At 38.1% G+C, this 15,041-nt stretch overlaps 1 protein-coding gene across 2 annotated transcripts in view; it reads right to left on the bottom strand.

Annotated features, from left to right (window-relative positions):
- Nucleotides 1–15,041, bottom strand: part of pi4kab (phosphatidylinositol 4-kinase, catalytic, alpha b) — a 162,340-nt gene that overhangs the window by 31,990 nt on the left and 115,309 nt on the right. For both annotated transcript variants that reach the window (XM_072587796.1, XM_072587797.1), the window contains 4 exons: nt 10,566–10,724; nt 9,995–10,074; nt 7,139–7,332; nt 4,530–4,620 (listed from right to left, as the gene is read on the bottom strand). In XM_072587796.1, the coding sequence (XP_072443897.1) occupies nt 4,530–4,620; nt 7,139–7,332; nt 9,995–10,074; nt 10,566–10,724 (524 nt within the window). The remainder of the gene's footprint in view (nt 1–4,529; nt 4,621–7,138; nt 7,333–9,994; nt 10,075–10,565; nt 10,725–15,041) is intronic.

The raw sequence follows: 15,041 nt of genomic DNA, 5'->3' as shown, positions 1-15,041 counted from the left end.
ACTACATTCTCAAGAGCAATTTGGGATGCACAATATTCAATTTTTAAAAATCTGGCATTTGAGCTGAATTACTGCTCCATTTAGCATAAGAGGTAAGTTGATCAAGATATTGTTTACACCCCTTCATCCGAAACGGGTCTCTGTATTGCAATGATGCATAATTTTAATCTTTTTTCTTTTATAGGATGTGAGCACCACTGGCAATGTCAGCATTTTCTTTGCCCATTTAAACTACCCTTGAACTGAGTCGTTTGCTCTAGGTCATTTCAGAAGGAAATCCGGAATCAACCACATTGCGGTAGGTCTGGAGTCACAGGTAGGCCAGACCAGAAAGGATGGCAGATTTCCTTCCTTAAAAGTGAACACGTTAGGTTTTTTACGACATTTGATAATAGGGTCATGGTCACCATAACTTAATCTACCTGTTAATTCCAGACTTTATTAATTGAATTTAAATTCCATTGATACTGTGTAGGACTGGAATCCACGGCAAAACGATTACTCCACTACACCACAATCGCCCACTAAATTAAACTGAAATTGAATGCTCAAGCTGGTCTCATTGCTCCTGGGTTGGGATTAGGAAAGATCATCAGCCAGGCTAGCAAATGACTTCTCTCAAGAAAAGCATACAGGGTAGAACAAGATCAGAAATAGCCTAACACTCACTATAACATTCATAAGTGAATACTGATCACTGCAATGAAGGAATACCAGCAACAGATCAAGAAATGAAAATGCGATTAAATACCATTGTTGCAGTCACTATTTTTTCAATGTCTTGAAAGGTTCCCAGAATGAAACAAATGTTGAAGTAAACTGAATTCAAGTGCTGACAGATGAATAATGCTTCATGGTTGCTTTCTACAATATTTGATAAATGTACGAAAATTGTGACTACATTGCAAACTAAAATATGTGGAAGGAAAAAGGGGTTAACTTTGCAAACAGTCAGTTAGCTCCATGCACTTCTCAACCACCTGTATTTGCCAGAAACTTCACCTCCAATTTATTGTTTACTTGCAGTGTGTAATAAATCTGTCATTTTGCCCACTATAAAAAAGTAAATTTTTTAATATCTCCTGGAATGTTAGCTGGATAATTGAGTTTCTTGACAGATTGTTTCATTGTATCCCAAGCCAGTCAGCAGAAAAAGGAACAAGTTCCCCTTTCAATGTTCCAAATGCCAAAGCCAGGATTATAGAATGAAGATTATGCTTACAAGAAGTCCAGATTTAATTAATTACCTTGTTTGCAAATATCCTGGGGTGAAGGTGTGTAATGGATTCATTGTTAGGTGCATTCTTTCTTCCCACCTTTGTCCCATCTGTAGCAAATAGCTTTGCATGATAATATTTTGATTGTTCTTTTCCACAGTATTGAGGGGCATCCCTAAGATTTCATTTCCAGAAAAATGCCTTCAGTTTTAACTTTTATAATAAGATCACAAAGATGAACAATGACCTTTCGGCCCATCTTACTGTGCCCACCCAGAAAGTCTACATATTCTACTATTTTGTATCTAACTACCTTGTAACAGATTATAACACAGAGCTTCCATTATTCAGACCGGGGTTCATTCCAAGCATTGATCACTCATGGAGTGAAGTAGTACTTGTGAGCATTAGCACCTCTGCTTCCATTGTTCCACTGAAAATAACATTCTAGATTTACCTTTCCCATCTCCTTAGCTAGTTCAGGTATCTCCCCAAGATCACCTATCAAACACCACCATTTTTGTCTCTTCACTCCATTCTCCAACTTTTCTCTACATTGGCATCACCACATTCATGATTCTTGTTTTATGGCAAACAATTCTGCACAAAGTACACATGTGTGCTGCAGCCAGTGCACTGTCCAACCTGTTGGGTTCAAAATCCATTTCAGTAGAATAATGAAGGAGCACAGCATTATTGGATAAGCCAGCTTTTAAATGAGATGCTAACCTGAAAGCTTGGGATGTCTCCCTGGAAGTGAACATGAATATCTTCTGGCCATATCTGAAGGGTTGCACAGTGTACCTGATGTAGTGGTTAACATCAATCTATCAACTGACCAACACTGTTGTAAAAACAGGATCTCTGGATGTTCCTTTCAATTACACAATGACTGCACTTCAGAAGAACTTTATAGGCTGTGAAGTACATGAAAACTTTCGTAGAATATGAAAGGCATAACTCTGTTGATTTGTATCCAAACTGACTCATATTATTTGGCATTCCACTGAATTACAAGCCCCTAAGGAAAACTGAAAACCAAATTTATCAGAAGACCCCAAATGAAGAACTCCTTGTTCTTGTAACATCTACTTTAAAACAAATCATAGCCAATGCAAATCAAAGGTGAATTAACAGGTAAACGGTACTTCAAATACGAAGGAGTGATATTGACTTAAATAATTGATACAAAGATACATTACAATCCCCATCACTACTTGCACAAATGTAGCCTCACATGAAATTTCTCAATCTTCCCACCCCTGTCAATTCAGCCTCAAGTTGCATTCGGTGGCAGGCATTTTCCATTTGAGGCCCTTGGATAATGTTTGCCCCAACACTTAATTGTGTACTTTTAAAGAATTTATTTTTAACCATATGACCGATGATATGCAATTCACAATCTAGTCCTCTGCTGTTTTACATGCCTGAGTTATTTATGTCACCTTTTATGTCTTTTTCAGCTCACTTTTGTATTGTTGTCCCAAGTGCTCCTGGAATTCTATTTTTCTTTTTACTGTCAAACAGAAAACTGAAATCCACTTTATAAAGATTTGCTGGTTTCTCCTCATGCAAACTTTCTATTCCTTTCTCTTTAAGCCTGAAGCTGAGGGCTGATGGCCTTCTCTTAGTCTCTTGCATGCAACTTTCCTGCGTGTGTATCTGGCCACATGGCTTCTGAATCAATTTCCTTCCTGGTGGTGCTGCTTCCAGGTCAAGGATTGCCATGTCACATGGGTCGGTATTATTATTAACCAAGAAAGTGACAATTGATCGCTTTACAATTAATACAAACTCAAAAGTCTTTTTAAGACACTCTTAAAAACAATTTGAGAACAAGGCTAAACACAGAAGATTCAGAAGGTAGGGGAAAAGTAAATAAGAGGAGCAAGGAGGGATTATGTAAAGAGACTATCAGATAACAAAAACGGTAATCCCACAAGTCTACAGGCATTTGAAAAAGCAAAGGGATAAATTAGGGTCCAAAATGGGAATTAACACATGGAAGCAAGGAACATGGCTAGGGTATTAATGGAATATTTTACATCTGTCTTTACTAAGGAAGCAGATGCTACCCATTGCCATGGTGACAATAACTCACTAGAGAGGTCTAAAGCTGATAAGGCTGAGATATCCAGAGATATGGATACATTATCTGTACTTAAAGCTAACAAGGATCTTTGAGCCTGTGACTGATGCTGCAGATCAGATGAAACACAATGATACATAATGAAGGAAGTGTGACTGGAGATTGCAGAGGCACTGACTGAAAATTTTCAGTCTTCCTTAGACTTGAGGATCTTGTCAATGGACTGGAAAATCACAAATGTTGTACTTATGTTCAAAACAGGGTGTAAAGATTAGCCCAGCATTAACAGACCAGTCATTTTAAGTTTGGTGGTGGGAAACTTTTGGAAAGAGTCGAAGAATAGAAATGGTGCAGAAAGAAGCCTATCATACCTGCACCAATTTTATTACCTAAAGAATAGTCTCTTTTAACCGAAACGCTTTTGAAATAAATTTGAAAAAAACTTGCACATCTTTGGTCCTGTTAGTGTGATTGGCTTAATGTTTTCCCTCTCTCATTGCAAACCACCACAAAATAAACATACTTCCACGATCACTCCAATGGAACTAGCAGTTACTTGCACTTCCTGCTCTTACCTATTTCAAGACTGAAGCTGAATCCTTATGGATAAACTTAACTAATATTGTCAAATACAACAAATTCTCAGCCTTCTCGGACAGGAATGATCCCCAACAACAATCTACAAAGACCATATCTCGTTGCCTTCCTCTGCTATCAAAAAAAAGTGCACTCTGAATAGACAGTGCCTGAAGATTGTATGTGTGTATCATCTCAGTCACTGAAATCCAAGTTTTATAATGCGTTAACGTGAGCATATTCATCCAGCTGCTAAATACTTCTTGGCACTCTTGCAAGATTAAATGAAAAGACTGATGAGAGTTATCTACAAGAATTGCCAAAACATATATAACAAGCAAGTCTAATTTACAAAATAGCCTGTTGTCTTGTCACTCGTATCTCATAACGAGTCATGATCAAAAGTACACAAACACAGAACAAAAAGCTTTGACTTTGCAGAAATATGTCAAAAAGCAACTAAAATGACACCACATCTGATCGCTGGAAATAGCCATTAACTCATTTTACTCCAAAATCATCAGAAATTTATTTCATTTTCAAATTAAGTTTTTCCTATTTTCAGTAACTCATACATTTAAAAGCTGTATACAAAAAATAAATGAGCATGGTTATTTAGGGACATTTATTTCATTTCACAGTCTTACCCGTATGGCTTCTGGGACATCACGAACAGCTCCAGGATCCAGCCTCACCAAACGTGTTACTTCTGCTCCAATGGCTTCAGTGTTTTTAAATCTGGTAGGTGCAACATAGTGAACAAAGTGTAAGTTATTAATAAAACTAAGGTACAGTTCAATTCAGATGCAGAATTCCTCATCCTTTCAAACATTACTGACGGCACTAATACATGTTATGGGATCTCAGTGTGGTCGCACTCATGATTTATGATCTTGCTGTACATTAACTCAAAAGTAGTTTCTGCTTTTCTGCAATGTACCAACACTAGTTAAGCAGAAATCAGACAAATGTCTCAACCTAACAAATATTACATGCATTGATGTCATGGGTCTCATAGATATAATATCTGTAATGTTATTTACTTACTGCTTTGCAAAACATGTTGGAGAAGCAGATGTTTATTGGGAAGAAAGAAATGAAGGGGATTAGTAATGATTAAAAAACAGGAGTGCTGGAGAAAGTAATAGGTCTGTAGGCTGTTAAATCCCCAGGGCCTGAATCAGCTACATTCCAAGAGATGGCCATAGTAATAGCAGATGCATAAGTTGTCACCTTCAAAAATTCTGTATATTTTGCAACAATCCTGGCAGATTCACAGGTGGTAAATATAACTCCATTATTTAAAAGAGAAGACTGGGATATATAGCCTAGTTAACATTAGTAGGAAAATGCTAACATTTGTAGTAATGGATTTATAGCAGGACACTTGAAAACACCAAAAATGGATTATGCCAAGTTAATATAGATTTATTAAAGGAAAACTGCGTTTGGCAAACCCACTCCAGTTTATTTGAGAACAAAACTAGGAGAACAGATGGGGGAGAGCCAGTGGATGTGGTGTATTTGGAGTTTTAGAAAGGTCTGTTGATGAAGTTCCACATGAGAGATAAGTGTGCAAAATCAAAACACAAGGGATTGGCGATAACATACTGGAATGGAATGAGAATTGGTTAGCAGGAAAGAAACAGTGTAAGAATAAGTGAGCTGTTTTCAGAGTGAGATGCATAAAAGGAACAGAGGAGGAATCAGTGCTTGTGCTTCAACTATTCACAACGTATATCAATGATGTGGTTAATGTAACATTTCATCCTTGCTGATGACATAAAATTAGATGGGGTTGAAAGTGGTAAGTAGGAAGTGAAGAGGCTTCAGGGTGATTTCAGCAAGTTGAGTGTGTGGGCATATATATGGCAGATGAAGTTTAACAGGGATAAGTGTAGAATTGCCCACTATGTGAGGAAAAACGAAAGACAGATTATTATTTAAATGGTGATTGATTGAAAAGGTTTGATGTACAAACAGATTTGGATGTCCTTGTACTTAGGTCACTGAAAGCAAAAATGCAGCAAGCAGTTAGGAACGCAAATGGTACGTTGGCCTTTATTGCAAGAGGGCTTGAGTTCAGCAGCCAGGAAGCCTTACCACAATTTTGGTTACCTTACTTAAATAAAAATACACATGCTACAGAGGGAGTGCAGCAAAGGTTCATCAGATTGATTCCTGGTATGGCAGGCTTACCATATGAAGGCAGATTGGGTTGATTGGGCCTGCATTAACTGGAGTTTAGAATAACTGACAGATTGAATGCAGGAATGATGTTTCCCCTGGCCAGGGGCAGGGGACAGAATAAGGAGTCATGACTTCAGGCATGGAGTTGGTCATTTTGAACTGGGCTGAGGTGAAATATCTACACTCAGAGGGTGGTAGACTTGTGGAATTTCCTACCATAGAATGCTCTAGAGACCAAGTCACTGAAAAGGTTTAAGAAATATTTCTAGAAGCTAAAAGGTTACAATGGGTGTAGGACAGCAGGAGTAGGGCACTGAACGAAAGGATTTGCCGTGTTGATATTGAATAGTAGAGTGGGCTCGATGGTCTGAAAAGATTACACCTGCTCCTATTTTCTATGCTTTCCTATATATCTGACAAGCACTTTCACAGGCATTTTGTATAGCCAACTTTATCACAAAATGCCTTGCCCATACATTTCACATTATGAGGACAAATAAACTCCTCTCAAAAGAGACTTCTGTCCTGCCCTGAATCGGCCTACATAACCCCAACATAATCTATAATGAATTTGTATTCAGTCAAGACTGAAAAGAACAAGGAACTATACATCCCTGCTCACAATGGGGCAATTTAGGATGGCTAATCTTCCTAACCTACATATCTTTGGACTGTTAGAGGAAACCAGAGCACCCAGGTGAAAGCCATGCAGACCTGGAGAGAATGTGCAAACTTCACACAGACAGTTGCCCGAGGTTGGAATCGAACCAAGTCCCTGTCGCTGTGAGGCAGCAGTGCTAACCACTGAGCTGCCCTGCATGGCATTAGACAATCCTAGAAGGAAAGTGTTTGGATTCCAGTAGCGTTCGATCAATACCCAGCAAGTGAAGAATAAATAGAACACAGCAACAGAAAATGCATACAAACAATGTGGCAATTTTAATTTATGTATTAGCTAGCTGACTACCGATATAAAATATTAAATAGCAGTTTCGGATCCAGCAATACTCCTGCTTCCAATTAACATGGTGTAAAATGATAAAGTTTTAATTCTCTGTCTTATTACCTGGAAGGCAGCTCTATTGCCAAGTAAGGTGAGATGCTCCAGGCCAGATTTACATTATCTTTCCATTGCTTTTCATTCAGACTGATGTACTTTGACCGCCAGTTTGCTACGCTGAGTTCTCCAGTCTGGTCCAATGCCAACTCAGGGGATGACAGGGGGTTATACCATGTGGTGAGTCGTTCAATTTCACTTGCCTAAACATTAAAAACAAAAGTAAGCATTTGTCGGTATGTTAGCCATGGCTTGTGGGTAGAACTCTTGCCTGAATCAGAAGACTGTGGGTTCAAGTCTCATTGTGGAGTCCAAGCTGACACAGAAATCCAGTGCCAAGACTGTACTGCATGGTCAGACAAGGTGTTAAACCAAAGCCCTGTTTGCTCTCTCAGGTGATCATGAAAGATCCTGTGCCCACTATCTCAAAAAAAGAGCACGAGAGTCATATCCAATATTCATTTCTTGATCAAGATCACTAAAACCAGATTATCTCGTGACAGGTTTGTGGCCGCTCGTTGTGTGTAACACAGCTTCTGACAGTGAGTACACTTCTAAAGAACTTTATTGGCTGCCAGGTGCTTGGGATATCCTGAGGCAGCGAAAGGTGCTTTATAAAGAGAGCCTTAAAGTAAATTATGGTTAGATGCTTTTTTAAATTGTTCATCCAGAAACCTTACGTAACTACTGAATCACAGAATTTAAGTAGCAGAATTTAAGTGATAGGGCCCATTGTAAATTGTCATGACATTTAATTAATCTCAGTCCTCTGTTCTTTTCCTATAACCATGAATTCTGTTTTCCTCTCAAATACTTACTTAATTCTCTTTAGAACACTATTATTAAATCTGTTTCCACTGCCTTTCCTGATGGGGCATTCCAGATTACATTAACTCACACTGTGTAGAAAAATATGTTGCTTTTGCTCTTTAGTCAATTATCTTAAATTTGGATCCTCTAATTATTGAACCTTCCCAATGTAGAATTAGTTTTCTTGCCAGTTTCCAATCAATTAGTGAGCCTAATGAGCCTAGCCTGCACAAAATGTACAGTCTTTTCTTGATAATTTACCCAGTTTTAATCCAAAATCAAATTAAACAATCAAATGAAGAATGGAAATTAAGAAGCTTTGAATTGAGAGAAGGGTGTAATTCATCAAGCAGACATGAAGGCATGAATGTGAATGAGTAATATAAAATTACGTATTATTTTTAATTAATTAGACAATTACCCAATTAGACAATTCTTCATAATTAAGAGTTAAAAGTCAAATAGTCTTGAAGTCATAATGCCATTCAAATCACATTGGTGCTGCACTATGTGACTCTACTAATTGGAAAAATACAATGCCCAAAATGTATGATGAACTGTTTGTGACGTTCTGCTTCCTGAGAGTTTGTAAAGAGCAGTATTCAGGCAATTACATGTACAGATTAAATTAATTGGATAATTATGTTCCACTTCAAATCAAATGTAGCTAACATTTCTTTTTATTCATTCACAGGATTTTGGGAGCCGTTAGCTAGGCCGCATTTATTACCCATACTGAACTGCCCTCTGGTATTCCAACATGTAGTTGGAATAATGTCACGACAGCAAATGTTGAGGAATAAGATATAGTAATACATCAAACATTTTTCTATACAAGCAAAAATGGATTATTATATCTGATATATGTATTAAAATATTATGTTTTTGATGACAGTCTCACAAGCAAAGTTAACTTGATGCTTTTTTAAAACACTGTAGGTCATTTACTGCAGTAAAGGCAAAATACATGGATCTTGCAACTGCTCCTGGGATTGCAGGCTTAGTTAAAGATTTATTATAGTTATATTAGAGTTACTATATTTCACTAATGTACAATGTTTAAAAGACATTCAGATAAATACATGAAGGAAGGAAGTTTTGGAGGGATATGGGCGAGCAGGCAGGCGGGACTAATTTATTTGGGATTATGGGTGGCATGGAGTGGTTGGACCAAAGGGTTTGGTTCCATGCTGTATGACTATATACAAAGGTAAGTTGTTGCATTTATGCCAGTATACAATCAGCAGCTTTGTGACACATTCTCACCATATTCTATTTCCCCCATAAGCCGCCTGACCATTAATTATTGCTTCTCTTTACAAAACTCAACATTTTTGTGGAAATTGAATATTACTGATACAATAACAGGTGGTATATGTTGAGCTGATATACTTCTCCCAAAAACTGGCCCAAGTGAGAAGCACAGCAGTAATTATGGGAAACTCAAACACCGCAGCATAATTTCTGTTGTTTTCAAAGTCTATCAGTATGACAACCAAGATCACCACTTTACCAATTGTGTTCTTGTCTGAATTTATTACACAGGAATAATGACAAAATAAAACCTGGAAAACATGTATCTATGTATATTAAGTAGATTGTTAAGAACACAGAAAAGTAAAATTTGGAAAATCACTTCTAATTGAATCGCATGAGTCAGACAAGAGCCAAAAGGTTAAATATGTTTTTTTTAAACCAGGTTCAAGATCAATATCAGGAAAACAAAGAGTTATCAAAATGCAGAGCAGATGGAGAGGATTCCATAATAAAGTACTAATAAATTCCTTAATCAAGAGAATCATTTTTTTAAAAAAAGCTGAGCATGCTCTGAAAGAATATTTGGGGTCATTGTTAAGAAATGGGATATATGGCCTTTTTCATTAGTATCTACCTTGTGCAAACAGGGACTTTAGAATATGTTTAAACGTTGCTCTAGTGAAACCTAATTAACCCGCATCATTATTATTTGGAAAACTGTGATCAAGGGAAATAGCCTAATGAAGCAGAATGTGTAAAGCACAGCTTTCTCTTAACTACTGTGAATAAACAACTCACCAATAAAGACAACAGCAGTGTGCGTCGTTTCATGTAGTACTTGTGCAACTGAGTACCTCGATTAGTCTGTTTTGACATGCCTGATTGAAGTAATAAATAATTTCATAGAGGTCATGAAAATAACTCTGTAATATTATGTACAAATCTGGACATCAACAAGATACAATTTCAGATCATCACAGTACATTAATGACTATCTGAGGCATTCTAACATTTCCTGCATGCCACAATGCTTCTTTTAAAGATACTTCTGGATGCCATGGTGTGAGCTGCAATCAATATCTTGCCTGAACGTTTTATAAATGAGTCACCTTTGATAAGAATAGGAGCAAGTTACCAATCAAACAATGAAATTTATGGAAATGATCTCTGCATATGGAATGGTCATCACAGACATTACACAAGATCCGTGCACACATTATATGCAAAAGAGTAAATGACAGAATAACCAAATAGCAAGCACGAGGAAACAAAAATGTTGCAGCCACAATGCCACAGAAACGCTCGGAAACATAAACTAGGCAACATGCAGATCCAATGTAGTTTAAAAGGTTTCCATTGTTCACATCACCTGATTTTTTGGAGATAGTTGACATTCCACTGGTCAGTGGGTAGGTATTGATCCAGCCTTGTGTAGCTTGCTGTCTTGTTCCAACAGCAACATCCAGATTGCTCCGGGAATCAGCCACAGTTATAGCAGACAGGTTATTCACAGAAGGATCCTGGTTGTCTGAAGAATAGTTTTCCATTTGTAAGCTTTCTGCCCAATAGTTCTCTTTGTACCACAATAAAACTGCAATGATCTTTTTTTCAAACAAAATTGCAGGTAAGAGAACAAAAGCAATTGAAAAGCATTTCATGGCAGCTCAGCACCAGCTGTTAAATAGTCTTTTTCTTGAGGATTTTCCTTGTGGTTGCACAAGTACAACCTTATACACAATAAGAGAAAATATTAACTTCTGCTCCCTTCCCTTTTGAGGGCAATGATTTATAATGGGGACCAATTTCTCAGGGACTGGAGATGTCAAAAACCTTGGGCACTGTAGTGGGATAAGTGTGCCCAAACAGCAAGGGTCAATATGCAGTCTACAAGAACAACTCAGTGTCCTCTCCTCACCATACAGTGCCAGGAGGGTAAGTCTTTTCTGGCCAGGAATGTGGAATGGTATTGTAGTGCGTCTCCTGACACATGACTGAAGTGAGTTAACTCAGCACAGAACAGGGCCAACAAATGTTCTTGGATTAATGAACTCAGTGACACATGATACAAGCCTCTAGGCTGGTTTCAAGTTCACATCCAAATAGGAAACTGTTATTCTGATACTTGCCATTAACACAATTCTGCTTGAATTCTTACTGTTAGCTACTAAGTGCCTCAGTACCACTATAATGGCCTTCACTAAACTGCCTCAAGTTAAAATGAGCTATTTGACTTCATTTAGTACATCTCACAATCATCATCTGAAAATTAGACCTTATGGATTTTACAATCAAACTGTCAAAGCAGAAATCCGAGAAACCTTTCTTGTTGCGTCCAAGAACAGGAATGAAAGCAGGTGCTTCGGTCAGTAAAGGAATAAGAATGGTAATAAATAGCAACAGGCATGGAATCTGGGTTGAAACTTGCTATTGCATTCATAGAGATACTACTTAAAACAAAAGATGAGCATAAGCCTAGCACTAATATAGAGAGAAGGAAGATGAAAAATGAAGCCAAGGAAAGAAAATAACTGCAAGAGCCTTTTCTTCTTTTAGGAGGCTATTCCAGGTGTTCAAACCTATTAGATTATTTGGGGAAGAAAGAAAATTAGCAACAAATCACAACTTTGAGAGGAAAAGAAAGGCTTGTGTATGTAAGACTGACATGCTGTTTAAATACTGAGCTTGTTTGGTCTTAACAGAACAGATGTACTGAACGTGATGGGAGAGAACGCAGCCTTAATCACTCCCACATCTAAACTTTCCTCCTCTTCTGTTTCTTAGTTTCCCACTGTATACCTGTTCAACTTTTGCCCTTGCTATTCCTTTAACCTTGCAGGTTTCCTCAATGTCTTGCCTTTTCTCTGTTTCATGTGTAGGCTGCCAGAAGGAAACAATCATGTGACGCAGGAATCTGCACTGAAGGAAGTAAACTAAGGGCACAATTTCCCCATTAATGCAGCTTTAATGAAATTAAAGAGAGAATAATGAATGATAAAACATAATGAAAGCTAAAAGCATAGAAAAAGAGAACTGAGGCTTTGAGAGGAGAATGGGTTGACAGGATCTGATGGGATTAGAGGGTGAAGCGAATAAGGGTGAAATAGAGATGAGGCATGAAGGGATGAGGCAAAAGGAAAAATGAGGCATGAAAAAGGAGTGGGAGGGAGCAGGTTACAAGGGAAGGGATAGCAGAGTGAAGGAGGGGCAACACAATGAGGGAGAGAGAGCATGCTTGAGAGATAAAGAGAGGGAGGAAGAGAGAGAGAGACTGGGTGAAAAAGGGAGATATTTCAGAAGACAATTCTCAACCTATTTTATCAAGTTTGATGATAGCAAGATACCAGGCTGGAAAGAAATACAAAGAAGATTGCATTATTGAAGGGGCTTTGGAACAATGTGCTATAAAAACTAACCTATTTGCTTGCTTGATTTTCTCTCAGTTACGAGAAACACTCAACTTAATTTATGAGGAATAAGATGATTCATCACAATTCATATTCTTTCAAATTTTGCAGCAATGGAATGTAGACGAGAGCTGGATAGAAGCCCCTCAGTTTAACAGGATTTAGTTTAAACCTAGAGTGATGGTGCAGATTAACAGCTGGATCAAAGAATTTGTTGAATATATGATCAATAATGCTCCTTTAAATCCGCACTTAGTATAGGAAGTCAAGTGGAGCTGAATAGAGACCCAGAGGAAAATATGGAAGCTGTAGCAAAGTAATACTTGATAAAGTGGCACAAGCTTGCCCAAAAAGATGGATTTAAGGAGGATCTTTGAGGAGGAGAAAAGGATTGAGAAGTTACAGGGAAATAATTCCACACCCCCATAAGACAACAAAGGATCAGAATGAGATTAAGGGATATAAAGTGAGTACAGAAAGAGATGACCAAATATTGGATGGAACATAACAAGTGAATGCTGGAATCAGGATGATATGCAAAGAAATCAACTGATTAAGCGATAGAATTTGGCAGCTTAAATTTTAGAGGTAGGGAGAAATTTGTAAAAGTTTTCTCAACTATTACATGTATTGATAGACCAGTGAATTTTGAGAAGATTTGTAGCTCAGGTTGAGGTTCTGGACGTAAGTTTGCTCGCTGAGCTGGAAGGTTCATTTCCAGATGTTTCGTCACCCTACTACTTAACGTCTTCAGTGGGCCTCCAGGTGAAGCACTGCTGCTGATTCCTGCTTTCTACTTACATATTTGGCTTTCTTTGGGTCAATGATGTCATTTCCTGTTTTTTCCCCTCAAACTCGATATGTTTGTTGATAGAGTTCCGATCGGAATGCCATGCTTCTAGGAATTCTCATGCGTGTCTCTGTTTGGCTTGTCCTAAGATGGATGCGTTGTCCCAAGCAAAGTGGTGTCCTTCCTTATCTGTATATAAGGATACTAGTGAGAGAGGGTCATGTCTTTTTGTGGCTAGTTGGAGTTCATGTATCCTGGTGGCTAGTTTTCTGCCTGTTTGTTCAATGTAGTGTTTGTTAGTGTGAGTAGTCTGAGTAGTCTGGCAGTCATTTCTGAGATATCTTTGATGTAGGGGAGAGTGGCTAGGATATCTGGATGTGTTTTGCCTGCTTGTTTGGGCTTGTTGCTGAGAAATTGGCGGACTGTGTTCATTGGGTACCCATTCTTTTTGAATACAAATGCAGCTTCGTTTGTGGATATGGGGATGAGTGCTGCATCAGAACATTATTTCAACGAGCCAACACACAGTGCAGCACAGAGGAACTACGCAGAGCAGAGGAAAATCACCCATACCGCATATTCAAAAAGAATGGGTCCCACCTCAGAAATGACTGTCAGACTACTCAGACTTTTTGACATTATCGTAGCCCAACAACACACTAAAACAGCAGCTAATGAACTTGAAAGACCCTATACAGACAAGCAAAACTAACGTCATTTACAAAATACCATCTAAGAACTGTAACAAACACTACGTAGGACAAACCAGCAGAAAACTAGCCACCAGGATACATGAACGTCAACTAGCCACAAAATGACATGACCCTCTCTCACTAGTATCCTCACATACGGATAAGGAAGGTCACCACTTCGATTGGGACAACATATCCATCTTAGGACAAGCCAAACAGAGACACGTATGAGAATTCCTAGAAGCATGGCATTCCAACCGGAACTCTATCAACAAACACATTTGAGTTAGACACCATCCACCACCGCCTGAGAAAAAGAACAGGAAATGACATCACCACTGGAAATGACATCACCAACCCAAAGAAAGCCAAACATATAAGTAGAAAGCAGGAACCAGCAGCAGTGCTTCACCTGGAGGCCCACTGAAGATGTTACCTAGCAGGGTGATGAAACATCTGGAAATAACCTTCCAGCTCAGCGAGCAAACCTACAACCATTGATAGACCAGATTTCACATAGTCTGGAGGAGCAATGGCTTTGACATATCCAATAATCCTTTCTTATTCTATGTTTTAATAGGTCCTGTAATTAGACTTGGGCTTTAGCGATGTGCTTACATTTCAACAGAAGCAACACTTCAACTGTGCAACTTCGTATCATTTAAAGCATCTGCTACGAAAAAGAATTTGCTTAAATGGTTAAAACTTCAATGTGCTTTTGCCTTTCCTTTCTCTTTTAATAATAAAGGTCATACAGAATTTATTCAATTCATCCAATATAGAAAGAAGCTGTATGCATAATTGAAGTCTAAATAAACATCTATACATATATACTTTAATTAATCTTAAAATAAATCTAGGCAACTTCATAGGGTAACTACAGTTCCAGACTAAATGTATACTTAACTACCCTAACCACTGCCTGAACTTTTCTTCCACGTGACTAATTTCCGAGTGTC

The sequence above is a fragment of the Chiloscyllium punctatum genome, chromosome 17 (assembly GCF_047496795.1).
Source record: "Chiloscyllium punctatum isolate Juve2018m chromosome 17, sChiPun1.3, whole genome shotgun sequence".
Classification (NCBI taxonomy): Eukaryota; Metazoa; Chordata; class Chondrichthyes; order Orectolobiformes; family Hemiscylliidae; genus Chiloscyllium; species Chiloscyllium punctatum.
Note: the sequence above shows the minus strand (reverse complement) of the source record. Positions and strands in the feature narration are given on the sequence as shown.